The sequence below is a fragment of the Anguilla rostrata genome, chromosome 2 (assembly GCF_018555375.3).
Source record: "Anguilla rostrata isolate EN2019 chromosome 2, ASM1855537v3, whole genome shotgun sequence".
Lineage (NCBI taxonomy): Eukaryota > Metazoa > Chordata > Actinopteri > Anguilliformes > Anguillidae > Anguilla > Anguilla rostrata.
This window is the reverse complement of record NC_057934.1, coordinates 18276353-18301125: the sequence shown is the minus strand read 5'-3', so window position 1 is coordinate 18301125 and position 24773 is coordinate 18276353. Positions and strand designations below refer to the sequence as shown.

The window sequence follows — 24773 nt, the reverse complement described above, 5'->3', positions numbered from 1 at the left end:
AAATGGACCCTCTGCTGAAACAGAGAATTGTTTGCAGTCATAAACACACATACACCCACACACACACATTATGCTAAAATTGACAAAGACTCAAGTTTTGCTTAGATGTTCTCTGTCAGGCTGGGTGTGGCAGTCTGTGGTTATTCATACATCACATGGCATACAAATTCTTGGCATTTAGACCAGCTTCTGTAACTTGCTGAGAGTCGCCAATATTAACTTTCCACGGCATGAATGCGCTTTCTGTACTCAACACTGACATACTAGTTCTAGTGGAATGTCCTGTGGCAAAGGCATCAGTGGTGAAGTGTACAAGCAGACAATGGTAATGACTGAACTCCATTGTATTTCATTGGAAGTGGGCTATGAAAAAATGCATAATGAAGAAACATTAAAAACTGTATACACTTCAATTTTATTTGATTCATAAATTTTAAAGAGCTGTAACTAACCTTCCACTTACATACAAAAGGAAATGACTGTTAATTGCTGAGCACCAACACAATGATTCAACTGAACACCGTTTTTCAATTTCAGTCTGTGTGGGTGTGTGTGTGCGTGTGCGTTCAATAACCTGTAAAATATGCCACAGGTAACCCATACATAAAGCAGCGCAGTCATATCTTTCAATGTGTTCAATATTTTAAAGAAGTGGCAGTTTTGGAAAAAGCTTAGAAGGAAGCTGGAGATAAAATGGATGTTTTGGGAAAATGTTTGGTTGGACAACATTACTAAGTGTTTCTCTGACACATTCTGTAAATAAAACAATGCACTAAGGCCAGTTCATAGTGTGCATGTGTCTTTAACCCACAGTAGCCCACTAGTTATACCACCTGATCTCCAACAATGAGAAATTGAGAGTGGGTGTGGTCTGCCTGGTTCACATTTGAGAACCGTCTGACTTGGAAACTGACTTGGTGTACGCTTGGTAGTTCCAACCACATATTTCTCCTGGGATTAATATCAAAATCATTGTCAATTCACATCCTGCCTCACATTCACAATGTCGCATGGCTATTTCCTACTTGTAACTGCACAGGTCTAAAGCAGAGGTTCCCAGAAACCACTGTGTTTGCTGTTTTTTGTTCCAACCACAATTTCAATCCATGAACTGTAGCAAGCTGTTAATTATTCTTAAATAGAGACTTAATATCTGTTGAAGGATTGACTCTATTCTGTTACATTCTAAAATCATTGAAATCAAATCAACAAATGCTTTTATTTTCTTAAATGTGGAAAATGACTCCATAAAGAGTTTATATTTTTTCACTTATGTTTAAGGAAAAATGTTCTGACTTTATCAGCTTTAATTGATAAAGACGTTATCTGTAACAAAAACCAACACACACGGGTCCCTCCTGGATGGGGTTTGGGAGTCCCTGGTCAAATGCTTTTTCAGAAACCTGTGCATGCTCCCACCTGGTGGTCAAAGAAAGTAATACACCTTGTTTTTTTACTGTTTACTGTACTGTTCTAAACATTACCATGGAATGCTCTACTACACTGCTCTACTACACTGAATAACGTTACTGTGATAACAGAACCAGAGGTCCGTTTACAATACATATATAATCATTACAAACACCAAATTTTGAACATAAAAGCTCCATATACGTATATATTTGGCATAAGGGGAGATGGAGGTGGGGTAGACCGTAGCATTGGCGATGGTATTCATTTTTTTTGTTCTACTTTCTCTGCTGTAACTTGTACTCCGAGCTTAGTCTGACAATCCACTAATCTTTGTTTATCAGTCTTATATGCAGTTTTTTTCTGTTTGGACGTAGAAATATTATGTTTGCTCTCTCATTACTATCAAGGCTGTAACATGTTTACTGTGGCTGAAATGTAACTGTAACTTGTACTCCGATCTTAGTCTGACAATCCACTAATCTTTGTTTATCAGTCTTAAAAGTAGTTTTTTCTGCTGGGACGTAGAAATATTATGTTTGCTCTCTCATTACTATCATGGCTGTAACATACTGTTTACTGTGTCTGGAATGACAAAACCAAGCTCCGAATATTTTCAGAAGTTGACCAACTAAGAAAATGCCTGTTTTCCCCAGTGCCACATGGACGTATGCCAGGGGAACATAGGAATGAGGCTGGGAGATATGCCAGACCAGTACCACACAGAATAAGGTTGCTCTTAAATCCTCCAAAGCACACAGAAACATACTGCATTCTTCATAATAGCGCAAAGAAGAAAATAACAAGGGTCCTTCCAAGACGTGCAAAAAAGTGTCAGTCACTGCACTATTCATAATCACCCATCATTAAGGCAAGGAAAATGTATGGGTGAGGAAAAAAATAAAACTATGCACATCCAATCGTTGGCACGGATGCACCAAAACAAAGAAAAAAAAGGAATAAACATTCCCTTTTCCTCAAAAGGAAGAAAGAAACCCATTACCCTGGTATGCATTTAGAATGCGGTTCTCAGTCCTGGTTCTGCCGTATCCACGTGTACGCCGTTTTCATTCAGACCTTAATACAATTCCTGAAGTATCAAGGGCTGTTCATTTATTTTTAATTGAAGCTGTTAATGTCTAATGAGGCATGATTTATCCTCTTAATGGCACTACTGGCTGAGAATCAATCAGCAATTGTCCTTAAGGCTGACTAACAATTAAAAACAAAAAGATTCATCTCAAACATAGTTTGACCATTTCAGCTGTCACTAAAACTACTTTTTTTATTTGTGAAGAAAATGTGTAATACTTCTGTTTAATTGTAATTGTAAGTAAAAAGTTAGTTGACTTGAATGCAGGCCATCATTTCAGAAAGACATTCCTGTAACAAAGTATGAATTCAATAATAATTTAAGGTCTTGTTTCAGGACATTCAATCAGTCAGATCAATTCTCACACTAACTAATGCCGTTATTTTCTGCAATATGATGTGGCAAAGATTCTTTATGGAAGAGTTTACAGTTTAGTTGGTAGATCTACAGCTGCAGTCAGTGAAGGACTAAATGCTAAAAGTGGACATCTGGTAATTAAAACAGAACCATTTGTGGAAATTGAGTTCAAAGATAAAGCGAATGGTAAACAGCCAAAACAAACCATGTGTTAACGTCTGTAAAAAAAAAAAAAAAGAAACACTTGCTTCTGTTTCCTTAGTTTTTCATTCACCTTAGCTAATTATGGGATTGTAAGAAAGGTACACGGAGGTACTGAAGGACCAGGGCTGAGAACCACTGCCCCAATAGCTTATGCATAGCCTGGTAATATCATACAGTGATATGAATTACATGAGAATTATGTGAATCCAATGAGAGTCCAATTTGAGTCCTATATTATTCCTTCATGAGTCCTATCCGAGTGATTCACTAACACCGAGTCAAAACATCTGTGGCTTTACAGGTGTGACACACACATCATCTCACTAGCGGTTTCTCTTTACTAAATTCTGCTACACCTAAGGTTGATCCATGAGAGTATAAAACCCTGATAGTGTTTGGTTTACCAAGCCTTTTCAAGCCTTCCTCACGTGGTTCAGTGAGTAAAGGTACTTGCCACAAACGCAAGCTGGCCCCAGCAACCACAACATCGCAGGTTCAAGCCTCCAGTATGCCATTAGCCCAAGATGACCGGGAGTCCACAACAGTGGGATAAGGACTGGGTTTGGGAAGCGGACACACTGAGGCCTGAATTCAATCAACATTTGTTTTTAACTTTGACTGTCAATTAAGAGCAAGAATTATTATTTTTCTTCGCGTGGTCTGGCGAGTCAAGAAATTAGTAAAACTAACTCACCAAACTGAGTTTCTGAAGAAAAACTGTAACATTTGCATTTACTTGTGCAGCGAGTCAAAGTTAAGGGCAACTGTTGATTGAATCCAGGCCTGCGTTAATAAGTCCATAGGTATTTGTCCTTTACAATTGTGCCCAATAAACCAACATGGTTGTGCTTGGTCAGGCTTAGGGCCACACCCCCTCCGCCTCAGCTCTGAATCCCCCACCCCCCAGCTCCCTGGTCTAGCGCCCATACATTCTCTTGAGGGATTAGGCAGTAATATAAATCACATGACCACCCCCACCACCCATCTCATTCCCCAGCTCCACCCAGTCCACGCCCCTAGAGGCCCTTGTTGAAGAACACCTTGGTGGTGTGAGGGCTGTTCTTCCTGATACTCTCCTGCAGTTCTGGCTCCAGGCTGCTGACCTTCATGGAGCTGTGGGAGGGGGGCGCGGCAGGGGAGGGGAGGGGAGGGGAGGGTAAAAGAGGAAAGTCACATGATTGGATAATGTAAGGGTTGAGCCCAAACCAGATAATATGAGTGGCAGGTGTAAACCCTTACCTCTTCTGCGGGAACAGAGCACAGCACAGAGGCGTGGCAAACACCAGGCTGAGGGAGAGGAGGAGGTAGAATAAATGAGATAATGAATACAATGAGAGACAGACTGTTTACTGAACACGCGGACAGACTGTGAACTGAACACGCTAACATAAACTTGTTACTGATCACGCGAAGACACAGACGACAGCGAACAACAATATGAAATGAAGACTGTACACTGGATACACTAACAGAGACTGTGTAACTGTAAACACAAATCCAAGTTATATTCTTAGCATACAAAGACAAACTGCACCATGAATTCACTGAGGAAAAGAAATAGTGGAACAAGAACAGTAGAAGCTCAGAACAAGATGCTAGGTACAAATTTATCAGTCAAGCAAACATGGTATGAAACTCAAAGAAAAAAATGCAATTTTGACATATCAAGCTCCTTTTTATCAAAGATGCAAAAAAGTAATGCTTTCCACTGATAAAAACTCAATACTATTGAAATTAGACAGAGGCGCCTATGTTTTAGTACTACTGCAAAGGAACACAAGGTACAGCAGCAAGGTCAACAATGTTTGCTATGGAGGTAGGGTCAGAACAAAATTAAACAGTTTCAAACAGAGGCCAAAGACATCAAGCTGATCACACAATGTAGAAAAAAATGATGTTCCAGTGAGATCCCAATTTGAACAGATTATTGGTTATGAACTAACTAAAATTTTCAGCTGTCAAATACGTAACAATAAGGCTACTTCAGTGAAAGTAAAAATTCCATTGAATGATTCAAATTCTTAAAACCGGTCGATTTCTGTATCACTTGCAAAACTTTCAGGTCTGAAAAGGCTCCATGTGTTCACATCACAGAGGTTCCACTGTACATTCAACATAAAGAGTCAACTACAGACTCTGAGGCCTAAGACAGCCTTTTACTCCTTGTACTGCAGCGTTTTTCGTAGCCTCCCAATCTGCCATCTGATCTGCCGCCTTGTGTAGCCTATAGTTCAGAAGTTTCTTTCAGGGAGCTCATGGTCACGACTCTGCTAGCTTATGTTGTATGGCTGCCGCTGAAGTCCTTGACTGTCTCCTTTTCAAGAGCACAAACAGACAGCAGGCTCACGTGTGTGTTCAGTGTGTACTACACTTACCAGAATCCCACCAGCCCCACCTGGACAGGTGCGTTGAGCACAGGGAACCGCTGAAACACACAATGAAAGAGACCGTCAAAGCTAGGTGCTGGCTTATTTTACATCTTCAACTTTCAACTCTGACCCTTCACCCCTGTATTCTAAATATCTTGTTTCTGTTACCACTACAGGAAATACATTCTTTGCACGCACAAGCAGGTCACCCAAAGTGGCAACTGATACAATGTAATGTTTCTCTTAAAGACAATAGCTTGGCATTATGAGTGCATTAGTATGATATAAGACAATGTTTGTCTGATGAATCATTGGCAACTTGCAAACACTATGACACATAGTAATAATCATCACAACTTCTATATCATATATAATATCTATATTAATACAATATATTTAATAAATGAAGAGATATTGATCAGTTCTTGGTCCATTCCTGCTGCGGACAGAAAGAAGAAGTCAGAAAGCGGTGTTCACTGGCCACAGCTCACCTTCATGAAGGCTTTCTTTTCCAGAGCGTTCATGATGACAGGAGGGATAGCTTTAGAGTAGAACAGAACAGAATTCATTTTAATTAAAATGTTGTCCCTTAACTCAGGGGAGGGGGGGGGGGGTCTGTTGACATCCCACGCTCACTGATGACACACTTCTAATAATAACACCACCACAGAAGCTCTCATTGAAGCCACCTCCCCCGACTGTTGCTCTCTCTATTGGACGGACCAGAAGGGCTCCGGTTACAATACTTGTCTGGTCACCCGGGCGTGAAGACTGACAGACATGTAAACCTGACACCAGCTTATAAAGCTAGCCAAAACGGCAGTACACGGATACAAGCAGAGCACAAAGGCCAGCGTGCACAACGTGGCTCGCGGCAGTTATTTCCCAGGAGGCACAGCGGTACCCCGCCGAGTTCATTAAAGCCTGCGATCGGTGGGCGGAGACACGGGCCACTATAGCTAATTACTGGCATTGCTAAGCGCGCGCTCACTGCAACACAACACTTCATGAATTAAACAAAATGGAGCAAAAATGGCCTGAGGATGACATCAGCAGCAGAGCGAGGCATGCTATTGGGTGCAGAGACAGCTGATCTCTATTACGTTGCATTCCTTTCCAGCACAATAGGGTTGTTTATTTCAGTTCAGTATAGCAAACACTTACTAACTACAGTAATGTTGCTTTGCTGCCTGGCTCCTTTCCTACTCGTGTTTATAATGTCCTACCCACAGCCTTTTTTACACTGGCTGTGCTTTTTCAATAGCTAAGGAGTTCCTTCAGACTGCAGAAGAAACAAGACACCCACACCCTGTATTAAATGGTCCCAGAAAAGAACGTAATGGTGACCAATTTGTGTAAACCTACAAAGGTCTTTAACAGGTATGGGGAATCGGGCTTACGTGACAAAGACCTTTGCGGGTACAAATATTTTCATCATTAAAGTACAAAAAACAAACAACTGGGGAGAAGAAAAAAAACCCCAAAACTTTGCCCAGAGTGAAAAGGAAACCTTGCAGTTGTGGTCGAAAACAAAGTTCACAGCATCAGGCTAACTCTGAAAAAGTGACAAAACCAGCCCTGTGAACCGTTTCACTTGACCAAATGCAAAACAACAAGAGAATACAAAAGACTGATTTCAGATAAACCCTTTCACACCAAAACAAAACAAAACCCGTGGAAAAGTTACACTATTTAACTGAGCAGACCGTGTTAATGGGCTAGTAACAGAATCAATCTGATGCAATGCCATCACAATCCTATATTCAAGACGGGGAAAGCGTGGCCTCCAAGCCAGCAGGGGGCGATCTCTCACCCATGGCCGGCACCGCCATGCCGATCCGAGACACCACCACCTGGACGATCGCCTGCCTGGCGGCAATGGTGGAATCGCCCAGCCGGTTTCCGTTCTCGTCTGTCACAGGTATGCCATGCTTCAGCTCCCTGGGAGAGGAGGAGAGGGAAAAAAACTGACCACTATAATAAATTGACCACTTATAACAAACTGACCACTGCGATCTCCCACACAGCCCTGCAACTGGACCAGAACCGCCTGCGCTCCTCCAGACTCGAGCTGTAAACTCCCACCACAGAACAAGCTCCCTGTGCTTACAGCTGTGGCCGGAGAACCTATGTATCTATCCAGATTAACTTTCAACATAGTGCATGCAATAAGGTTAAAAGCACAACAGAACAAATACAAAATATTTTCAATCAATGTTCATATATTGTGAATTTGAGTGTTTTGCATGTTACTTTCCACCTTGTTGGTCTTTCTAATCTTATAAATTGCTCTGACATGAGCTCTTCAAACGACGTTACAGAAAACAAAGATTGTTCACTTATTACTGACTGTAATACAGTCAAAACAAAGCATAACTGTAAATGTATATTATTTAAAAATATTCATAATTCTCTCACCTCTGTCTCATGAAGGGGATGTTGATACAGTTGGCTGCTGCCACAGCGGCGAAGGGGACGAATCGAGCAATGATGGCAGGCAGGTGCTGGATGGGAGAGAATCACATCAGACATGGACATGCGGTTTCAAAGCAATATATCAATCTACATTATGACAGATGTCTTAATATTGTGGCCTGGATTCAATAAGTAATTGTCATTTGATTGGCAAGGAAATGAAAATGTTTATTCCCCCAAGGCAACTCGGTAAGTTTAGTAATTAAAGAATAAAATGTGGTTGCACTAAAAAAAAGTGCACTAAAAACACTTTTATTCATTTCCAAGTTAAAGACAAAGACAAAGGTGAATTGAATTGAATCTATGCCTATATCCCTTTAAAAGCAGTCGGAGGGTTACTTTTTTTTGTTTCTATTTGTGCCAAATGTATTTGGGGGGATGTTGTCAAGCGTTTATGCTCTGCTGGAGTCTAAAAGGCTATTCTCTTAACCGCAAACCACAATGCCACCTGCAGTATCTCAGTACTTGTTTTATTGAGCAGAATAGCCACATTGTGACACTGCTTTGAGAATTTAAGCACAGCTCATCACATTAGAGGGACAGTATAGCTGGAGGAGTACCAACACAAAAGCCATGTTGCGTGTAAACACACCGCAGTCTTCACGCCACTTCCACACTTCAGCAACGCTGGGGAATGTCGCCAAACATGGCGTTTGCATTACGACTATAAGGGCAATATACACTCTTCCTCATCTACGCAGAAAAAGGCACAGCACCCATGAGCAAGCGAGGCATGACCGCTTGGGAACATTTCCACAGCGTTACTGCAACAATGTGACAACGTTGCGCGTGACGCTGCGGCTGCAGGCAGTGTGTCGTATGTAACTAACATGTGCTGGTACCTTGGTGAGGGACTTGAGCCCCAGGGCTGTGACCACAGCTCCAGTGGTGGCGCTGACGTAGGCAGCACCCAGCTGACTGCAACACACACAGGCAAACATTACTGCCTCACTGTCCTACAGTATATTATACATGCACACAGACAAACATGTTAACATAATAATAATCATCATCATCATATTGATTATCCTTATTTACACAGTGCTTCTCATAGTGCCATTCAAAGTCCTATTGAGATAATAGAGAAAATATATAGCAGTAAATTATCACATAAAATAAAGATGAATTAAAGTGCAAGCACAGAGTAAGCCACAAATAACCCAAGTAAAACAGGTCAAGTCGTGTGAAGTCCTGAGACTCTCTGGTAGAGCATTCCATAACTTTGGGGCCTGCAGTGAGAGTGCTTGATCACCCTCGGTTTTTAAGAAGGCAGTGGGACACAAAGGAAACCCTTTCCTGAAGATCCAAGGACCCGCTGTGACAGACAGCATTTTCTAATAATAATCGGTGGTAACAGTAGAGAAGCTACAGCCAGACTCCTTTTTTTAGTTAGTCTGACTATTACTTCCTTAGCATCATATGCACAATCTTACAAACATCAGTGCCATACTGTCATACATCATACACAAACACACGCACGTATGCATGATACACACAATCATATAAACCAAATACGGGAACATTTTCTGACCAACTTTCAGGCAAGTGTTACTTCATAAACACACACGCACACACACACACACACACACACACACACACACACACACAGGGCATTACCCTGATCTTCCTGTCAGGCCTCCTATCTCAACAACGGACAAATGAGACAGGGATCTCAGAAAGTCAAGGTTCCAGAATGTTTTCTGGCCACAAACTCTGACACCGCTGACTGGCTAGCCCCACTAAAGCTCTGGTTTCCAGTTTATCGGCTGGCATCGAGTAAAAGTCACGCCATCGCAGACAGCGGCAGTGAGCTAGACGCGGGCGCACATAATCAGCCACAGCCCGGCACAGGCAGGGAGTGCTCCAGTCGGCAGGGCTGTCCCCGTCTCACTGAGTAACAGCATTACCTCAGGTCAAAGCCTGCCTTCTGCCTGCAAAAAACTGCACCAGGTGAGATGCAATGCAATGACCAACATATTGCTCAATTTGATTCAAATGACACTGATGAAGTATCACATTAATACCTTGATCCATAATCTTAATACAAGATTAATAATAATCTTAATACTATAATCTTTATACTAAGAAGATGAACGAAATCAAACACTGAGCGCTCGCAATGAAGCACACATGTAAACACAGAATGACCGAAGCTTAAAGAACATACCCTTCAGATTCTTAAAATCTTAACCCAGCGGTAGGAAATGTACACCTCAGGCATATACCTCAGAAATTCTAACATGTACTGCAATGGTCGCATTGTGGAGTTATCTCTGGTAATGTACACTTTGTAATTTCAGCACCTTCTCACGTGGGTCCCTTTCCCACTGTTTACAAAATGGACGCAAAACACACACGTGATTGCCATCATGCGCACGAGACACAGCGTCCTCAGCTTTACACCCAAGGCATGCGGCTGAGACATTAACACCGGACTGGCCAGAATACCAGAGCTGGAACCGGAGCGCGGCAGGTCACGCCCTCCGGAAACAGACCCGAGAAGGGACCTCTCCTTTCTCTGCTGCTGCGTGGTGTGGACGTACTTGACGGTGATGGGGGCGTCTCCACTGCGGTTGGTGTAGTTCACCACGGCGTTGAAGGACTGGTTCACCCACTGCCAGAACACCACCGCCGGGGTCGTCCTAGAAGGAGTGGAGGAGGGCAAGACAAAGAATGCATGATGGAAATGGAGAGATAAAAAGAGAGATACAGAGAGAGAAATCAAGGGTGGAGAATCAGAGGAGAATGATTAAGACAGAGGGATGCCACATCCTTGTAAGCATAAGTAGCCAAATAATTCAAGATGATGTAATTTTGTGGGTCTTACAATAAAAATTTCAGATATAGTCTGGTTTATACTATGTAAACATGGCTGAGATTGTGTTCACAAGCGTTGAATTAATGTCTGATTATTAACTGGCAATGGACATAGACTAAATGTAAGGCTGATGAATGTGCAACAAAACAAAATGCAATTAAGTGCCTTAGCAACAGCTTCGCTTCAGAAATTCACCTTGAACAGTATTGCATTGAACAGCTCTGTGATACAAGTGCATGTAACTGAAGAAGTGTCATTATGTTGCAGAATGTTTGTGTATTTACTTTCAAATAGCTAAAAATATTTTTAAAGGTTAAAAAGTGCAACAGTTTTAAGAAACCATTTTCTGGGACCATACCTGTAAAAAGTCAGCATGCAGCCTGTTATGGTCATGTTCATGGGCACCTGTGCAGACATTCGACCAATCAGAAGCATCTTCTCACCCGTGTCTGGGTGGAAGGCGGAGTCATAAATGTACTTGGCCCTCCACAGTTGGTCCTCGGTCAGGCCGGGCTTCACTATTCCCAGCCTAATGAAATCGCACAGAGCAGTCAGGCATTTAGCGTCACTACTCCTACTCTAAAACCCACATACAAAGATATGCACTTCACGAACAATGATCACTCACTAGAATCACTTCTTTTCACACTACAGGGCCATTAAAGGCCAAAGGCTAGGTTAGGCCAGAGGCCAAACAAAAACAAATTTAATGTGTATGAAAAAAGTGTCAGCATCTAGACAGTTAACTGCAAACCTAATAAACAGCTATAGATATTTTAAGAACATGTCTATCGTGTTCATCACATACTACTCACACATGCATTGTTCCAGAAATAGAAGTAGAAATGTGTTGCCTACCTACACTATTTATTTTTAAAAAAGCTAGTCCCCATGAAACTATTTGTTGGAGCCCTGCAATAACCAATCACCTTCAATTTTCAATTCAATTCAATTTTATTTGTATAGCGCTTTTTACAGAGAACTGTCACAAAGACACTTTACGAAGTAGCAAAGCAAGAGACAAAGCAAAAAGAGCAAACAGAGCAAACACCAGGCCTGAACCCCCAAATAGCAGGTACATAAGGTAAAAAAAAACTCCCAGTGGGGAGAAAACCCTCAAACGGCCTCAAACCTTCCCCCACCCTCTATCCCCAGCTGTACCTGTAATTTTCAACAGTGACCCGTGCATCCTCCAGGGTCTCGCTGGACAGGAGGACGTTCCTGGGGTCGGTCACGGTGAAGAAGTGCTTGGCTCGGCCCATGAAGGTCCCCTGGTCCCATCGCGCCTCTTTGATGTTTATACCGAGCGACAGCTCTCCAGACATCTTCCTCCTCTGCTTCCTCTTCTTATTTTACCTTACAACTGAAATGTTAATCATTAAGCAAGGCTTTTTCCTCCCCACTTTTCTCCGTTGTTTAAATCACGAGTCCACTTTTTAAGAGTCACGCCACTCGTGAGACGTTGAGAAATCTCACACAGGGAATCTGTGGTTTTACAAACAAACAGCGTTTCAAAGGGTTTATCATAAACCAGGTATGCTGATGATAACTAACACACACACACAAGCGTGCACGCGCACACACACAAAAGCACACGCGCACAGACAAAGATACAGACGGGGAGCTTTTCAGACAAATTCAAACGGGACATGCTAAAATCAGGGATTATTCTCCTGCCTAAGCCTAGCTCTGCCTCAAAAGCCCTCCTGGTTTTCACCCTGTTTACCACAACACCAAGTTTGATTTGTGCATTCTGTACCCTGAGGGCTACATTTTACCAGCTTCAGTTTTCCAGCTTAAATTCACAATGAACTAATATACAAACACCAGGCTCTCTGCAGTTATGTGAGAGGAGAGGTCAAGTACTGGCATTATTATTTGCATTAATAGCATCAGAATTATTGATGAGGGGATTAAATAACCATCAGAACCTCCAATTCAAGGACACTAATGAAGGCTACAGGGCTATTTTGCTCTTGAAGGAATACTCTGCTGGACTTTTTGCATGATACCCACACTCTTGAAACCCACATTCAATCTTCATTTTACAGTATAAACACATTTTAAGGCGAAACCTATGCTAAACACCATCGCTTTAATGGTAAAAGTGGGATTTCATGAGCCGCTACCCACTTCTGCTCATAGTCAGACATTGGAGCAGGTCATTCATATCTAGCTATATTCAGACATGAGTCTGTCAAGGGGATACCTAACGGAACCTTGATAATAAATTTCAAGTTTGACTGCTGGCCCATCCTCTAAAGCTGCGGTTGCGTGCGTGCTTTTTATTTCTGTGTCTGAAAGTACAATTTACGGACAGCCTTGTGACTGACAGGTGCACAGCCATGTTGCCATGGAGACAGTATGCAGGTCTTCCCAGGCATGTGAGGGGGAGGAGCTCCCACAATCCGGTCAAACATGTGACTTCCTAGAATTTAGGTTTAATCCTGGGTTATACTGGAAAAACTTCCATATTAATTACTTTTTACTCTTCATTGGGTATCTACAGCGGTGTTCAGACTAATACTAACAAAAACACAAAGATGGAGCAGCTGATGAATTTCATTAAACAGTAATGGATGAAAAATTCTGCAGTCTCTGTTATTGAATTATTGCGGGCAATACCATAGCATATGGGCTACAGGACTCTCAACCTTAGAAAGGTGGGCTTGTACTCCAATATTTTGATTGTGGTAGCCTACTGTGTGCACCCACAGTTCATGTAAAACTCTCAGTTCTGGGAATAACAAGTCTGCTCAGTAAAGAACTAATGGCAATAAAATACAACACATCACCACTGAAGTTTTAATGGTTAGTCTTTACTTGCTAAAACAATTTCACAGTGATGAAAAGACCTTGCTCCCATATGAATTGCTTTTCCAAATAACCGACAAGGTCATGTACAATATACTAATATGTGCTTACTGTATGACAGAGAAAAACTTTTTTTAGTTTCCTGGTATTTAACGAAGGCTCATCTAAAGTAAACCGTTGTAATGAGAAAACAACACACTAATGAGAAAACAGTGCCATAGATGGCAAACAAACTGTTAAATCTGCTACAGCTGAGATGCCAGATGGCCACTAGCCGGGCACTGGCGATGGGCTAGATCGTGCATGACACGGGAAACAAATGCCAAAAAGAAACTGAAACTTAATTTTTCCTGCTCAAATATAAGGACATCCACATGAAATTAGAAGCCTACATTATACATGACTGACTAACTACTTTGTAGGCTAATAGAATACCTTGCCAGAAGAGTAGCCTAAATTACTCGTAGCGACTTATTAGGCCACAGAAAATATGTGCATTCGCTAGCAATCCATTTTCAAGCGATATATACGGCGAACTATTTATAAATGGACAGAAAATAAACAACAGCGTGATATAGCTCTACGAAAAAGCAACACATCGCGTGCCCGCAGTATGGTCTGCGAAGGGATGGGTGCCACAGGATTATCTCCTCGCTAGCATTAGCTAGCCAGCTTTGACTTACAAAGCACGACATTGTCCGCACGTTCCTCTCCAAATAGAAGAGATTTCTGCTACGTACCTTTAATATTGTCCACCGCAACTAAATAAGATCTGCACACCTTAATACACCCGGGAAGCTTTGTACTATGAAGTTACACTGGGGGTTCTAGGTACACTCTGCTCCAACGCCCGCAGCTCTCACTCAGCCCGCTGTCAGATCTGGGAGGAAGCGAGGCATCTAAAGAAGGCGGTACCTGGCGTCGCAGCTTCAGCTTGTTCGCTGTTGGTGGCTGATGGGTGGGTTGTTCATTCACTGGCTTGTGAAACACGAAATATGATTGGTTTATCGTAATATTGTAGTCGCTTCCTTTGTGGATGTTGCATGTGCGCAAAGAAGAGTCCGAATTGCGCATATACACGAGTTTATGTAAGACTGAACACACATTTTATTCAATCTTTGCGTGTAAATGAAAATGAAAGTGTGCAAAAAGTACTAGTCAGTGAAATACACCATCTACTCCACGTATTTACTGTCCACAATATTTTTTTGTTTTGTTTACCAAAGTGTACAAAGGAACACACAGTCAGAGAAAACGTTGAGTCTAGACGTCTAGAGAGGTGGAAATCTAGGGTTAGGCGTTTTGACATAACGGGCTATGTTAACCCCAATATATTCTGGTTCAGGTTCTAGACTAGCCTACGTCCTACGTGGCGAAATAACTTTCACCTTTCAACCAAATGTAACCGGGTTTTTTTTCCCGACTTCACCAAATGTTCAAAAATGTTCACGGACGTTATTTTTTCATCAGGTAGACCGATCGTTATTGCATATATGATCCGATAGGCTATTCATATCCAAAGATTTGTTCGAAAGGGAAATACACAAAGTTTACTTTTAGCGTTTAGTATTATGTGTTAAGTTGAAAACAATTTAACTTCATTTGTGCGTTCGATTTGCACACATCGAAGCGGATTCGCATTACAACTCATTTTGTCAAGATTTTATTTTAACGGATAGGATGACTCATGGACCACACATTCCATTACAAAAAAAAAACTTGTCACAGCATCTGCAAGTTTCTCTAGCTTTACTGAGAGCGCCATGGCAATGAAACTCTAAACAAATTCCAGTAATCTAGCAATAATGATTGTTTGTAGATTATATTAATAGAGAGACAAGTATAATGCCCATAGAAGTCAGTTAGGTTTTCATGGAAATACTGACCAAATACAGCAGGGATTTATGTGTCTACTAAGTCTCTGAAGTTGTTTGGCAAGCGGGGAGTAGAAGTGAGTTCAGGACCTAGAACTACGGAATAAAGCGTGGTTGTAAAAAAATAAAAAAACAAAAAAAAAAAACACGTCCACTAGCCTACATCGTTGGCTTTCCCTAAATAAAAATAACTAATTACGGGGACGTTCTTCCCACCTCAGTATGACTTTTATAATAGATGTTCGTTTGTTAGTTGTTTGTAAATAAACATATTATATCACTGGAAATTCATTATAATATTTTTTAAGATTGTAGGTCGGGTGCACTTTGTTTCTGTGCTACACATACACTATACTTCCTGGTTGAAATCCATACTTAAGAGTAATTTGTTTTTTTCAATGACCATTTCTGGAATCTGTTTATTAGAAACTCATATCTTGAAAATGGCTTGGTACTCAGAGGTTCCTTTAAGACCAGGAATCTATTTTTAGAAATTCATATCTTGAAACCTGTTACTCACAACTCAATTCTCAGAGGTTCCTTTAGGACTAGGAATCTCAGAAACTCAAGATTTGTTAACTTACCCAACATTTAGGGCTTCACCGAGATCTGGAATCTATTTTATTGCAACTCAGTCCTGAGGCCTCAGAACATGAAACCTGCTTGTCAGGAATTTAATCACTCACAGACAATTATGTAGGTAAACCACATTTTTGATAAACCCTACTTCCGACCACATTCCTATAAGTCACTGCCTCTTTCGCTTTCAGTTCCACATTCATATACATTTTTTAACTCCTTCCTCTTTTTAGGTTCGATTATCCAGAATTTTTCATATGTTCTCATTGTGATGTGTCATATTTCCTGCATTACAGTCATTTCCCATCTGCTCTCTATTTGCACACCATTTTTCATTTCTTAGGCCACATTTCCAGCAACAGACGACGAAAAAAACAGAGCATGAGCTCCAACAGAAGTGTCTTTTATAACTTTTTTAAAGCAAATTATGGCAATAACAGGAAAATCAGGGGTGAAAACTACACACCCGAAAATGTCTTGTTGCTGGTACAAATGTATAAAATGAAATCATAGCAGGAAAAAAGAAGATTTTTGATAAACCCTACTTCCGACCACATTCCTATAAGTCACTGCCTCTTTCACTTTCAGTTCCATATTCATATACATTTTTTTTAACTCCTTCCCCTTTTTAGGTTTGATTATCCTGAATTTTTCATATGTTCTCATTGTGATGTGTCATATTTCCTGCATTACAGTCATTTCCCATCTGCTCTCTATTTGCACACCATTTTTCATTTCTTAGGCCACATTTCCAGCAACAGACAACGAAAAAAAACACAGCATGAGCTCCAATGGAAGTGTCTTTTATACCTTTTTAAAGCAAATTATGGCAATAACAGGAAAATCAGGGGTGAAAACTACACACCCGAAAATGTCTTGTTGCTGGCACAAATGTAGAAAATGAAATCATAGTAGGAAAAAAGAAGGAACTCTGTGCACACACTGTATTTCACTGAGCAGTGTTACAGTGAGTTCCATCTTTTTTCTAATATAACTGGAAGGGAATATGAGACTGAAGAAGTAAGCACAGCCCACTCATATTGTTTTGATGCTGTAGCAAGCCTACAGTGTAATCTTTCCCGTGTCTTTTCATTACTCTAGCACAATGACTGGAATGTTCCGGTATAATTCAGGTCCAGGTCTTGATTCTATTTGTTAAATCAAGCCATATTTTAAATGGAAGCATATGGGAGTGGGCAGAGAAGTAAAAAGGATAGCTGGACCTGAGCTGCTGGCTGGGCAGCCTTCCGGGAGCGGAAAGGAGAGAGTGAGTCATAGCTTGTTTTGGAATGTTCAGGCAGGCCCACAGTGGTACATGACTGTGAGAGCAAAGCTTGATGGTCTGAGGGCGGAACAGTGGCACAAGGCCAAAAAGTAGCCAAATTTTCTATTCATAGAAGAAAAGGGAAAAGTGGGAATAATATGGTATGAAAAAATGTGGGGAAATTAAGTGCCGATGGCAGTATTTACCGTTAACCATTGACTACAAACAATGGATCCAATACGCAATATGCACTCGGTGTGCTATTTAATGTAAAAACAAGTATTTTACAGGCAGAAATGCTTTTAAACCGAACAATGAAATATTTATTCTGCCATTTTACAACTTTCAGGGCTCAATATATTCAACCAGAGGGTGGCAGTACAATCACATGTATGAGAAATTAGATAAACCACTGTCCTTTTAGACAGCTTTTTTGACACATAGTAATGGCAGTAATAAACAATGTATTTTGTGCCTGTAATACATGGAAATAGTTCAAAGACACAGGAACACATGAACTTTATTAGTTCTTTGGGTGATCAAGCCTACATTTGGTGGTTGATATTAAAGCATCATAGACCTTCAGGTAATTATCCCCTTATCCCATATACTAAGGCTGTCATGCTAAGTAATTTAAGATATGAAAGAAAGGTAAAGGAATTAATTGATACACCTCTTCCAGTATCTATTCAACAATCTGTACTTTTAAACTGAACTTGCCTACTAAAACCAAAGCATTGTGATCCATTCCCACGTGCTGGATATTTGTTTACATCAAGGTTTATATCAACGTGTCTGGTATATCTCCAATAAGAAGAATGTGGAGGAAATAGAGAACTTATGCTCACGTACGGCATTTTATTTATACGCAAGCTATAATTGTAGCTAATAATGCCTTGTTGAATATGCTGACGAGGTCCATTTTAAGTGCCTTCACCTATGCTACACATTTTCTGCCTTTTAATATTATACCTAATTCGCATTTGAAAGGAGAACACGGGTTACATCACTTTTCACACTAGCATGTACTGTTCCAAATATTTTTTAAAGAGTGATTGTCGATTTCGACGCTGAACTCGACTCCTTTAACGTGACTATCGAATTCAAGACAACCAATCAGCTCGCCTGACGTTTGCGCTGCTGATAGCTTTGTCTCGGGTGGTAGTAGTTCAGCACAACATGGAGACAGGTAATGTTCTTAAACTTGCTTGGGTGGTTAAAGTACAAACTGGATATACTTTTGGGTTTCGTGGTTCATTTCAGAACAAATAACGTATATGAGGATGTTTAGATTGTCCCAATTAGACATCGTTTATTTTATCCGTTTGCTTATGTGTTTACCAACTCGTCGTCCCGTTATTTTTTGTTGTATCAGCTACGTTTTATAGTAATTAGCTAATATGGTAGGCCTACTTTTAAAAAAAAGTCAAACATTAAATTGTGTGTGAGTTTATGCCAATAGACTAACAGAAGTTATCGCAAACGGTTGTTGTTAATGTTTGCTTAACTAGAGCTGTTTTGTTGGTAGATTGCATGAGTTAGCCTACCCGTGTACTGAACCTGTTGCTACAACGCTGTCCGAGGTCCTGACCAGCACCTCAAGCGTGGCGCTTGGATGTGACGCCTCCGCTCATATACAGTTTGAAGTTATGCGATACTATCCTATTGGGTATCACGCCCTCTGAAGCATGTGATTCGCTTATCTAAGTGGGTCAGTACAGTTTTATTTGGTAAAGATCACCTTTTCACATTTAAACGGTTAAAAAGTTTTGATGTCGGAAGTATTCTGTAGTCACGATGTCGTCAGTATATCAGGCTCGCAGTTGATTACACTGTGATGGCGATGGCCTCATTATATTTAACTATGTATTCCAACTTTTCATATATTTAAAAAAAGTGATACCTAGAAAGTTGTTTAGTTTTTTTAATGTATGGTCGGAAAAAGTACGAATAAAAAATAAACAATTGCTTTCTTGGCATATTTTAGGGAAATAATATAGGGAAAGCTGGAATACATAATTAAATATAATCAGGTTATTATTGTGTAATCAACTGCAAGTCTAATATATTGGATATATGGATACAATCTTTTAAAAGTTATTTAATCTGTTATTCAAATTTCTTTCTCTTTTTAGTAATGGTGAGGTTGCTGGAAAAAAAGGCTCCACCTCACTTCTACACATAATAATTCGTAGTTTAATACCTTTTATTTGTCTCTCTACAGGTCTGTGAGTGCCAGATAGCATGGTCAGGAATGAGTTAATCTGCAGTCAGTGGGGGTGAAGGGTCAGTCGCCATGTGGCAGTCCAACCAGCAGTGGAGGGAGGACCTACTCCAAATCAGGATTGGGCATTGACCACAATGCATGTCCTCCCTCCTCCCATCCACTCACAGAACTCTCACCCAGCTCTTCTCAAGGATGCTTTAGTATTCAATGTTTTGTTTCTTCTTTTATGTCTTCAGTTATGCATATGGTAGTGATGTGTGCTTCCCCATACCAGGATAATATGATGGCTAAAATTCTTGCCACTTGTAACTGCAGTCAGCAGTGGGCTCCAAGGAACCGCCACTGAGGTTTTTTTGCAAGTGGAGCAGTCGCTTTGGAGGCAGAAGGGTTCATTTCTTGCGGAATACCTCCATCAAAGAAAGAAGAAGTTTAGGAAGAGGAAGTGGAAGTAGAGTGGAAGAGGAAGCGGAAGTAGAGTGGAAGAGAAAGGAGGAAGTAGAGTGGAAGAGTAACCGGAAAGTAGATTGGAATTCGAAAAGGAAGTAGAGTGAAAGAGGAAGCGGAAGTAGAGTGGACTCGCTTTGGAGCGGTAAAAGCGGGACATGTGACCAAAGGTCCACTAGAGCATTCTCTCGATCGGCCCCGGGGCTCTAGGCTTTGGATGATTGGCCGCTGGAAGGGCCCCCCACCGCCATGGCTCACTCGTCTGGCTTGGGACGTAAAGAGATGACCAACGGCTCCCACTCGGCGGGCCACGCCGGGGGGGCGCACACGGCCGCCCGAAACCTGCTGAGGAAGCAGCAGAGGCAGCACCGGCGGATGCGCTCCTCCTCCCCGATGGGCCGGGTCATCCTCATCAATTCGCCGGTCGACGGTAAGCCTGCTGGGACGCCGCAGCGCGACTGTGGGCGTCAGACACCTTTGCCAGAAATCTCTTTGGAGAGTCCTGGCCCAGTAACTTGTTTGCATTTACTGTAAATCATCTGCTTTTAGTGACGTATCACTGTCTGGGCTGTATTTGGTTTGACTTCCGAGAGCAACAAAGAGAGCTAATGTTTCACAGGCAATGGTGTCTAAGATCACGACAGCTCGTGAACAAATGTTAACAACAGGGCATAATCCAGGACGATAGTGTCCTTGCATTAAATTAAATTGCATGCAGACCACTTGACCACAAGTCAGTTTAATCTAAAATGGTTGTGCACTGCCGCCCTGTTAAGTGCATTTAGATAAGTGTTTCCATTTTTTGTTCTGCAAAAGCATATTGTACCATATTTAAGAAATTGTGTGCATTAAATGGGCAAACATTTTATGTGCAGCAGTGCATCTGTTTAAAGTTTTAAAGATTACATGAATTGATGTCATATATTTTTCTGTCAAATGGTCCTTGGATTCCATGCTTGAGTTCTACATATGATTCCTTTCATTTTCTGTTTTTTTAATTATTATTTTGTCTATATTATCTCTACCAGTTCAGCATCTTTTTAAAAAAATCATATGTAGTATTCTTTGTGGTCACTTCCCCCTGTGCTGAAGCAATATGCAGACACATGAAAGGTGACGCGTGAGGGTGGTGCTCCCCGTGCAGGTGGCGATGACTGCGAGGACATCCACACGATCACGGTGGACAAGAGCGCGGACGGCCGGCTGGGCTTCAGCGTGCGCGGGGGCTCGGAGCACGGCCTCGGCGTGTTCGTCAGCAAGGTGGAGGACGACAGCTCCGCAGGTCAGCGGGGGCGCCGACCGCGCAAACCGCCGGGGGTTCGAACCGAGGGCGCGGGGGAACGGCGGCCTGCTCTCGGGACGCCCTGCGTGCGGCACTCTGAACTGCTTCCTTTTCTCCAGAACCCTGATTTTTAGAGTTCTCTAGACGTGCAGGTCACGCGTTCTAGAACCCTGTTCTTTTGAGTCCTCTGGAACGGCAGGTTTTGTAGGATTGTAATCAAGCAGATTGCATTGGGCCTAATGTATCTTCGTTGTTCCAGCACCTGGACTGGAATTTCATTGTTGGGTTGTGGCTGTCAATAGCTGTTTTTGCCATTTTTTATGTTTAGGTGTGTGTTAGTGCATGTGTGTGTGAGAGAGAGAGTGAGAGAGAGACTTAGTGAGCACCACTTAGCAATAGAAACTGGCAGGCACATAATTTGCTAAAAAGTCTACCCAAAAATGATCGAAAAATGTCCTCTTTTCAAGAACACACCTGATGCAGATAGGCTACCCTTTTTATTAACATTGATTGCTGCTTACTAGCAGCACAATTTGTGTTCTCTTGCCATACTCTGTACTCTGAGTGACCACGCCATGCACATACATACACGCTCACATAGAATACACACGTACAAGCCTACATGCCGGCACACACACACACACACATAACATCACTTTCTGCTGTAATCTAGCCGTTTAATCTATCATTTTTATCTAGCATAATCTATATTGTGCATAGTTTTATTTTGTAACCTCCTTTTTGGCAACATGGCCTATATTTGTCATGCCAATGAAGCACTTTGACATTGAAATTGAGAGAGAGAGAGAGAGAGAGAGAGAGAGAGAGATGCATTTGAGACTGCTTCTCAGTTTATATATGAATGTCTGGGCCACTGCTTGTGTAACTCTGGGTCTTGGTATGAATGTGCCCGTGTATACATTTGTCTTTGTGTGTGTGACTGTGTTACTGTGTTCCTGTGTGTGGCGTCTTGTGACTGAGTTCTTAGAACAGGCTGCACTGCACATGTGTGACTCTTCCTATTCCACAGAGCAAGCTGGCCTATGCGTGGGGGACAAGCTGGTGGAGGTGAATGGGATCAGCCTGGAGAGCATCACCATGAGCAGCGCGGTGAAGGTCCTGACGGGCAACAACCGCCTCCGCATGGTGGTCCGGAGGGTGGGCAAGGTGCCCGGCATCCGCTACTCTAAGGAGAAGACCACCTGGTAGGCTGCTCTCTCATTGGAGGGAGGTAGGGGTCAGAGGTTAGAGGTCACACCGATTTCATGAATATGCATGAATGGGTGTGACCGAGAACAATACTGTTGCAATGGATTTTCTATCTTAGAGCATGAGTCTTCCTGCATATTAAACTATAACATTCTATCTATGATGTAGCACTAGAAACGTGGACCAGGATCTCCTTGAGTAAGGAATTAGAGAGGACAGAAATACAGTATCTCTTTATAGTACAGAATCAGTGGCTGTAACTGCAATATTGACTGTTCTATACCTGTCTATGTGTTATTTTACAGGGTGGACCTGATCCATCGCAGGATGGTGGTGGAGGAGAGCGGGAACACCCCCTCTGAGGCCAGCTCAGACAGCGCCCTCCGCAGGATCATTCACCTCTACACCACCTCTGACGACTACTGCCTGGGGTTCAACATCCGCGGGGGCAGGGAGTTCGGCCTGGGGATCTATGTGTCCAAGTAAGCACTGCAGGGTAGACGCCTACAGCATCGCTGTATGGACAGTATGCTATCTGTATGGGAAGTATGTTGTCTGTATGGACAATATGCATTCTGTATGGGCAGTTTGTGGTCTGTATGGACAGTATGCATTCTGTATGGGCAGTTTGTGGTCTGTATGGACAGTATGCTGTCTGTATGGACAGTATGCAGTCTGTATGGGCAGTATGTGATCTAGATGGGCAGTATGCATCTGTATGGACAGTATGCAGTCTGTATGGACAGTATGCGGTCTGTATAAACAGTATGTGGTGTGTATGGGAAGTATGCAGTCTGTATGGACAGTATAGGGTCTGTATGGGCAGTATGCAGTCTGTATGGACAGGATGCGGTCTGTATGAAGAGTATGCAGTCTGTATGGACAGTATGCATTCTGTATGGGCAGTATGCATTCTGTATGGACTGCATGCGGTCTGTATGGGCAGTATAGGGTGTGTATGGACAGTATGCGGTCTGTATGGACAGTATGCAGTCTGTATGGACAGTATGCATTCTGTATGGACAGTATGCGTTCTGTATGGGCAGTATAGGGTGTGTATGGACAGTATGCGTTCTGTATGGACAGTATGCATTCTGTATGGACAGTATGCGTTCTGTATGGGCAGTATGCAGTTTGTATTGGCAGTATGCGTTCTGTATGGACAGTATGTGGGGTCTGTATGGGCAGTATACGGTCTGCATGGACAGTATGCATTCTGTATGGACAGTATGGGGTCTGTATGGGCAGCGTGCAGTCTGTATGGACAGTATGCAGTTTGTATTGGCAGTATGCGTTCTGTATGGACAGTATGCGGTCTGCATGGACAGTATGCGGTCTGCATGGACAGTATGCAGTCTGTATGGACAGTATGCGGTCTGCATGGACAGTATGCAGTCTGTATGGACAGTATGCAGTTTGTATGGGCAGTATGCAGTCTGTATGGACAGTATGCGGTCTACTGTCCTCATCAAATTCATTTCAAATTAAATCTCCTCTTGTCCTGATTGCTTTTAATCAGATTGGGTGCTGCACAGTCCAGAGTAAACAGACAGATTTTAAAACTGGCCTGTAGGCTATAATTATATTGCCCGCCCGACTCCCATGGTGTGAAAAATCTACCATGGTCATTATTTTCCTTCTGTCAAAGGGAAAGATGTTAATCCAATCCAAGAGAGAACCATTTGCCATTTTAAAATGTATTTTTGGAGCGTCTCTTGCATGGTTGTGTGTGGCCTGTTATATTTACAGAGTCATTAATAAAGTCCCCAGCTGTAAAGTTTGGGTTGTTTTTCTGTAAGCAAACAAATACTTTTTTCATTACAGTGTACCTCCACTTGCACTTTGTGAAATAATTCACAATGGATCTGTGCTGACATTTGTGTTGTATTTATGCTCAGGGTTGCCAGACAGAGGGATTTGTTTACTTGGGAAAGTTTTATAATAAAATGTGTGCGAGTTAGTGACAAATGGGGGAATTTAAAAGTGGGTAAGGGGGACAAATTGTGAGAAATTTGTATGGGAGTCAATTGAAGGGAGTTTCGAGTTTTCTTGGGGGGGAATTAATTCAGGCATCTGGCACCATTGCTTACACTGCATTTCTTCTATGCTACACTGCAACAGTTTCATGTCATTCACAGCAGCTGTATCAGAAACATGAATAATGTCAGTCACACTGTAAACCTTCTGTGGTACTATATCTCCACATAATGCAGGAGCTGCTCACTGAGAACACAGCATATTTAACATCCCATTTTACTGACACCTTACCTCCTCAAAGGCTGGATCCAGGGGGACTGGCAGAACAGCACGGGATTAAGATGGGGGACCAGATCCTGGCAGCCAATGGGGTGAGC

At 42.0% G+C, this 24773-nt stretch overlaps 2 protein-coding genes across 3 annotated transcripts in view; one reads left to right on the top strand and one right to left on the bottom strand.

The window, feature by feature from the left end:
- Positions 1 to 396: 396 nt before the first annotated feature.
- Positions 397 to 14456, bottom strand: sfxn3 (sideroflexin 3). Its single transcript, XM_064320957.1, has 11 exons — positions 14281 to 14456; positions 11888 to 12089; positions 11085 to 11255; positions 10452 to 10550; positions 8751 to 8826; positions 7852 to 7937; positions 7247 to 7374; positions 5925 to 5974; positions 5440 to 5489; positions 4304 to 4351; positions 397 to 4177 (listed from the first exon to the last, which is right to left on the bottom strand). Exons 2-11 carry the CDS (start codon positions 12049 to 12051, stop codon positions 4081 to 4083), a joined length of 969 nt encoding a protein of 322 aa, XP_064177027.1. The 5' UTR covers positions 12052 to 12089; positions 14281 to 14456; the 3' UTR covers positions 397 to 4080.
- A 3895-nt stretch (positions 14457 to 18351) lies between these two features.
- LOC135247471 (PDZ domain-containing protein 7-like) overlaps positions 18352 to 24773 on the top strand; it is a 23462-nt gene continuing 17040 nt past the window's right edge. Inside the window, exons 1-6 of one of the 2 annotated variants that reach the window (XM_064320955.1) lie at positions 18352 to 18446; positions 19482 to 20358; positions 21073 to 21210; positions 22241 to 22415; positions 22725 to 22901; positions 24698 to 24773. The exon at positions 24698 to 24773 is cut by the window's right edge and continues 72 nt beyond it. In XM_064320955.1, coding sequence (XP_064177025.1) covers positions 20178 to 20358; positions 21073 to 21210; positions 22241 to 22415; positions 22725 to 22901; positions 24698 to 24773 — 747 coding nt within the window. In that variant the 5' untranslated portion in view covers positions 18352 to 18446; positions 19482 to 20177. The remainder of the gene's footprint in view (positions 18447 to 19481; positions 20359 to 21072; positions 21211 to 22240; positions 22416 to 22724; positions 22902 to 24697) is intronic. The other variant, XM_064320956.1, reaches the window with a different exon arrangement.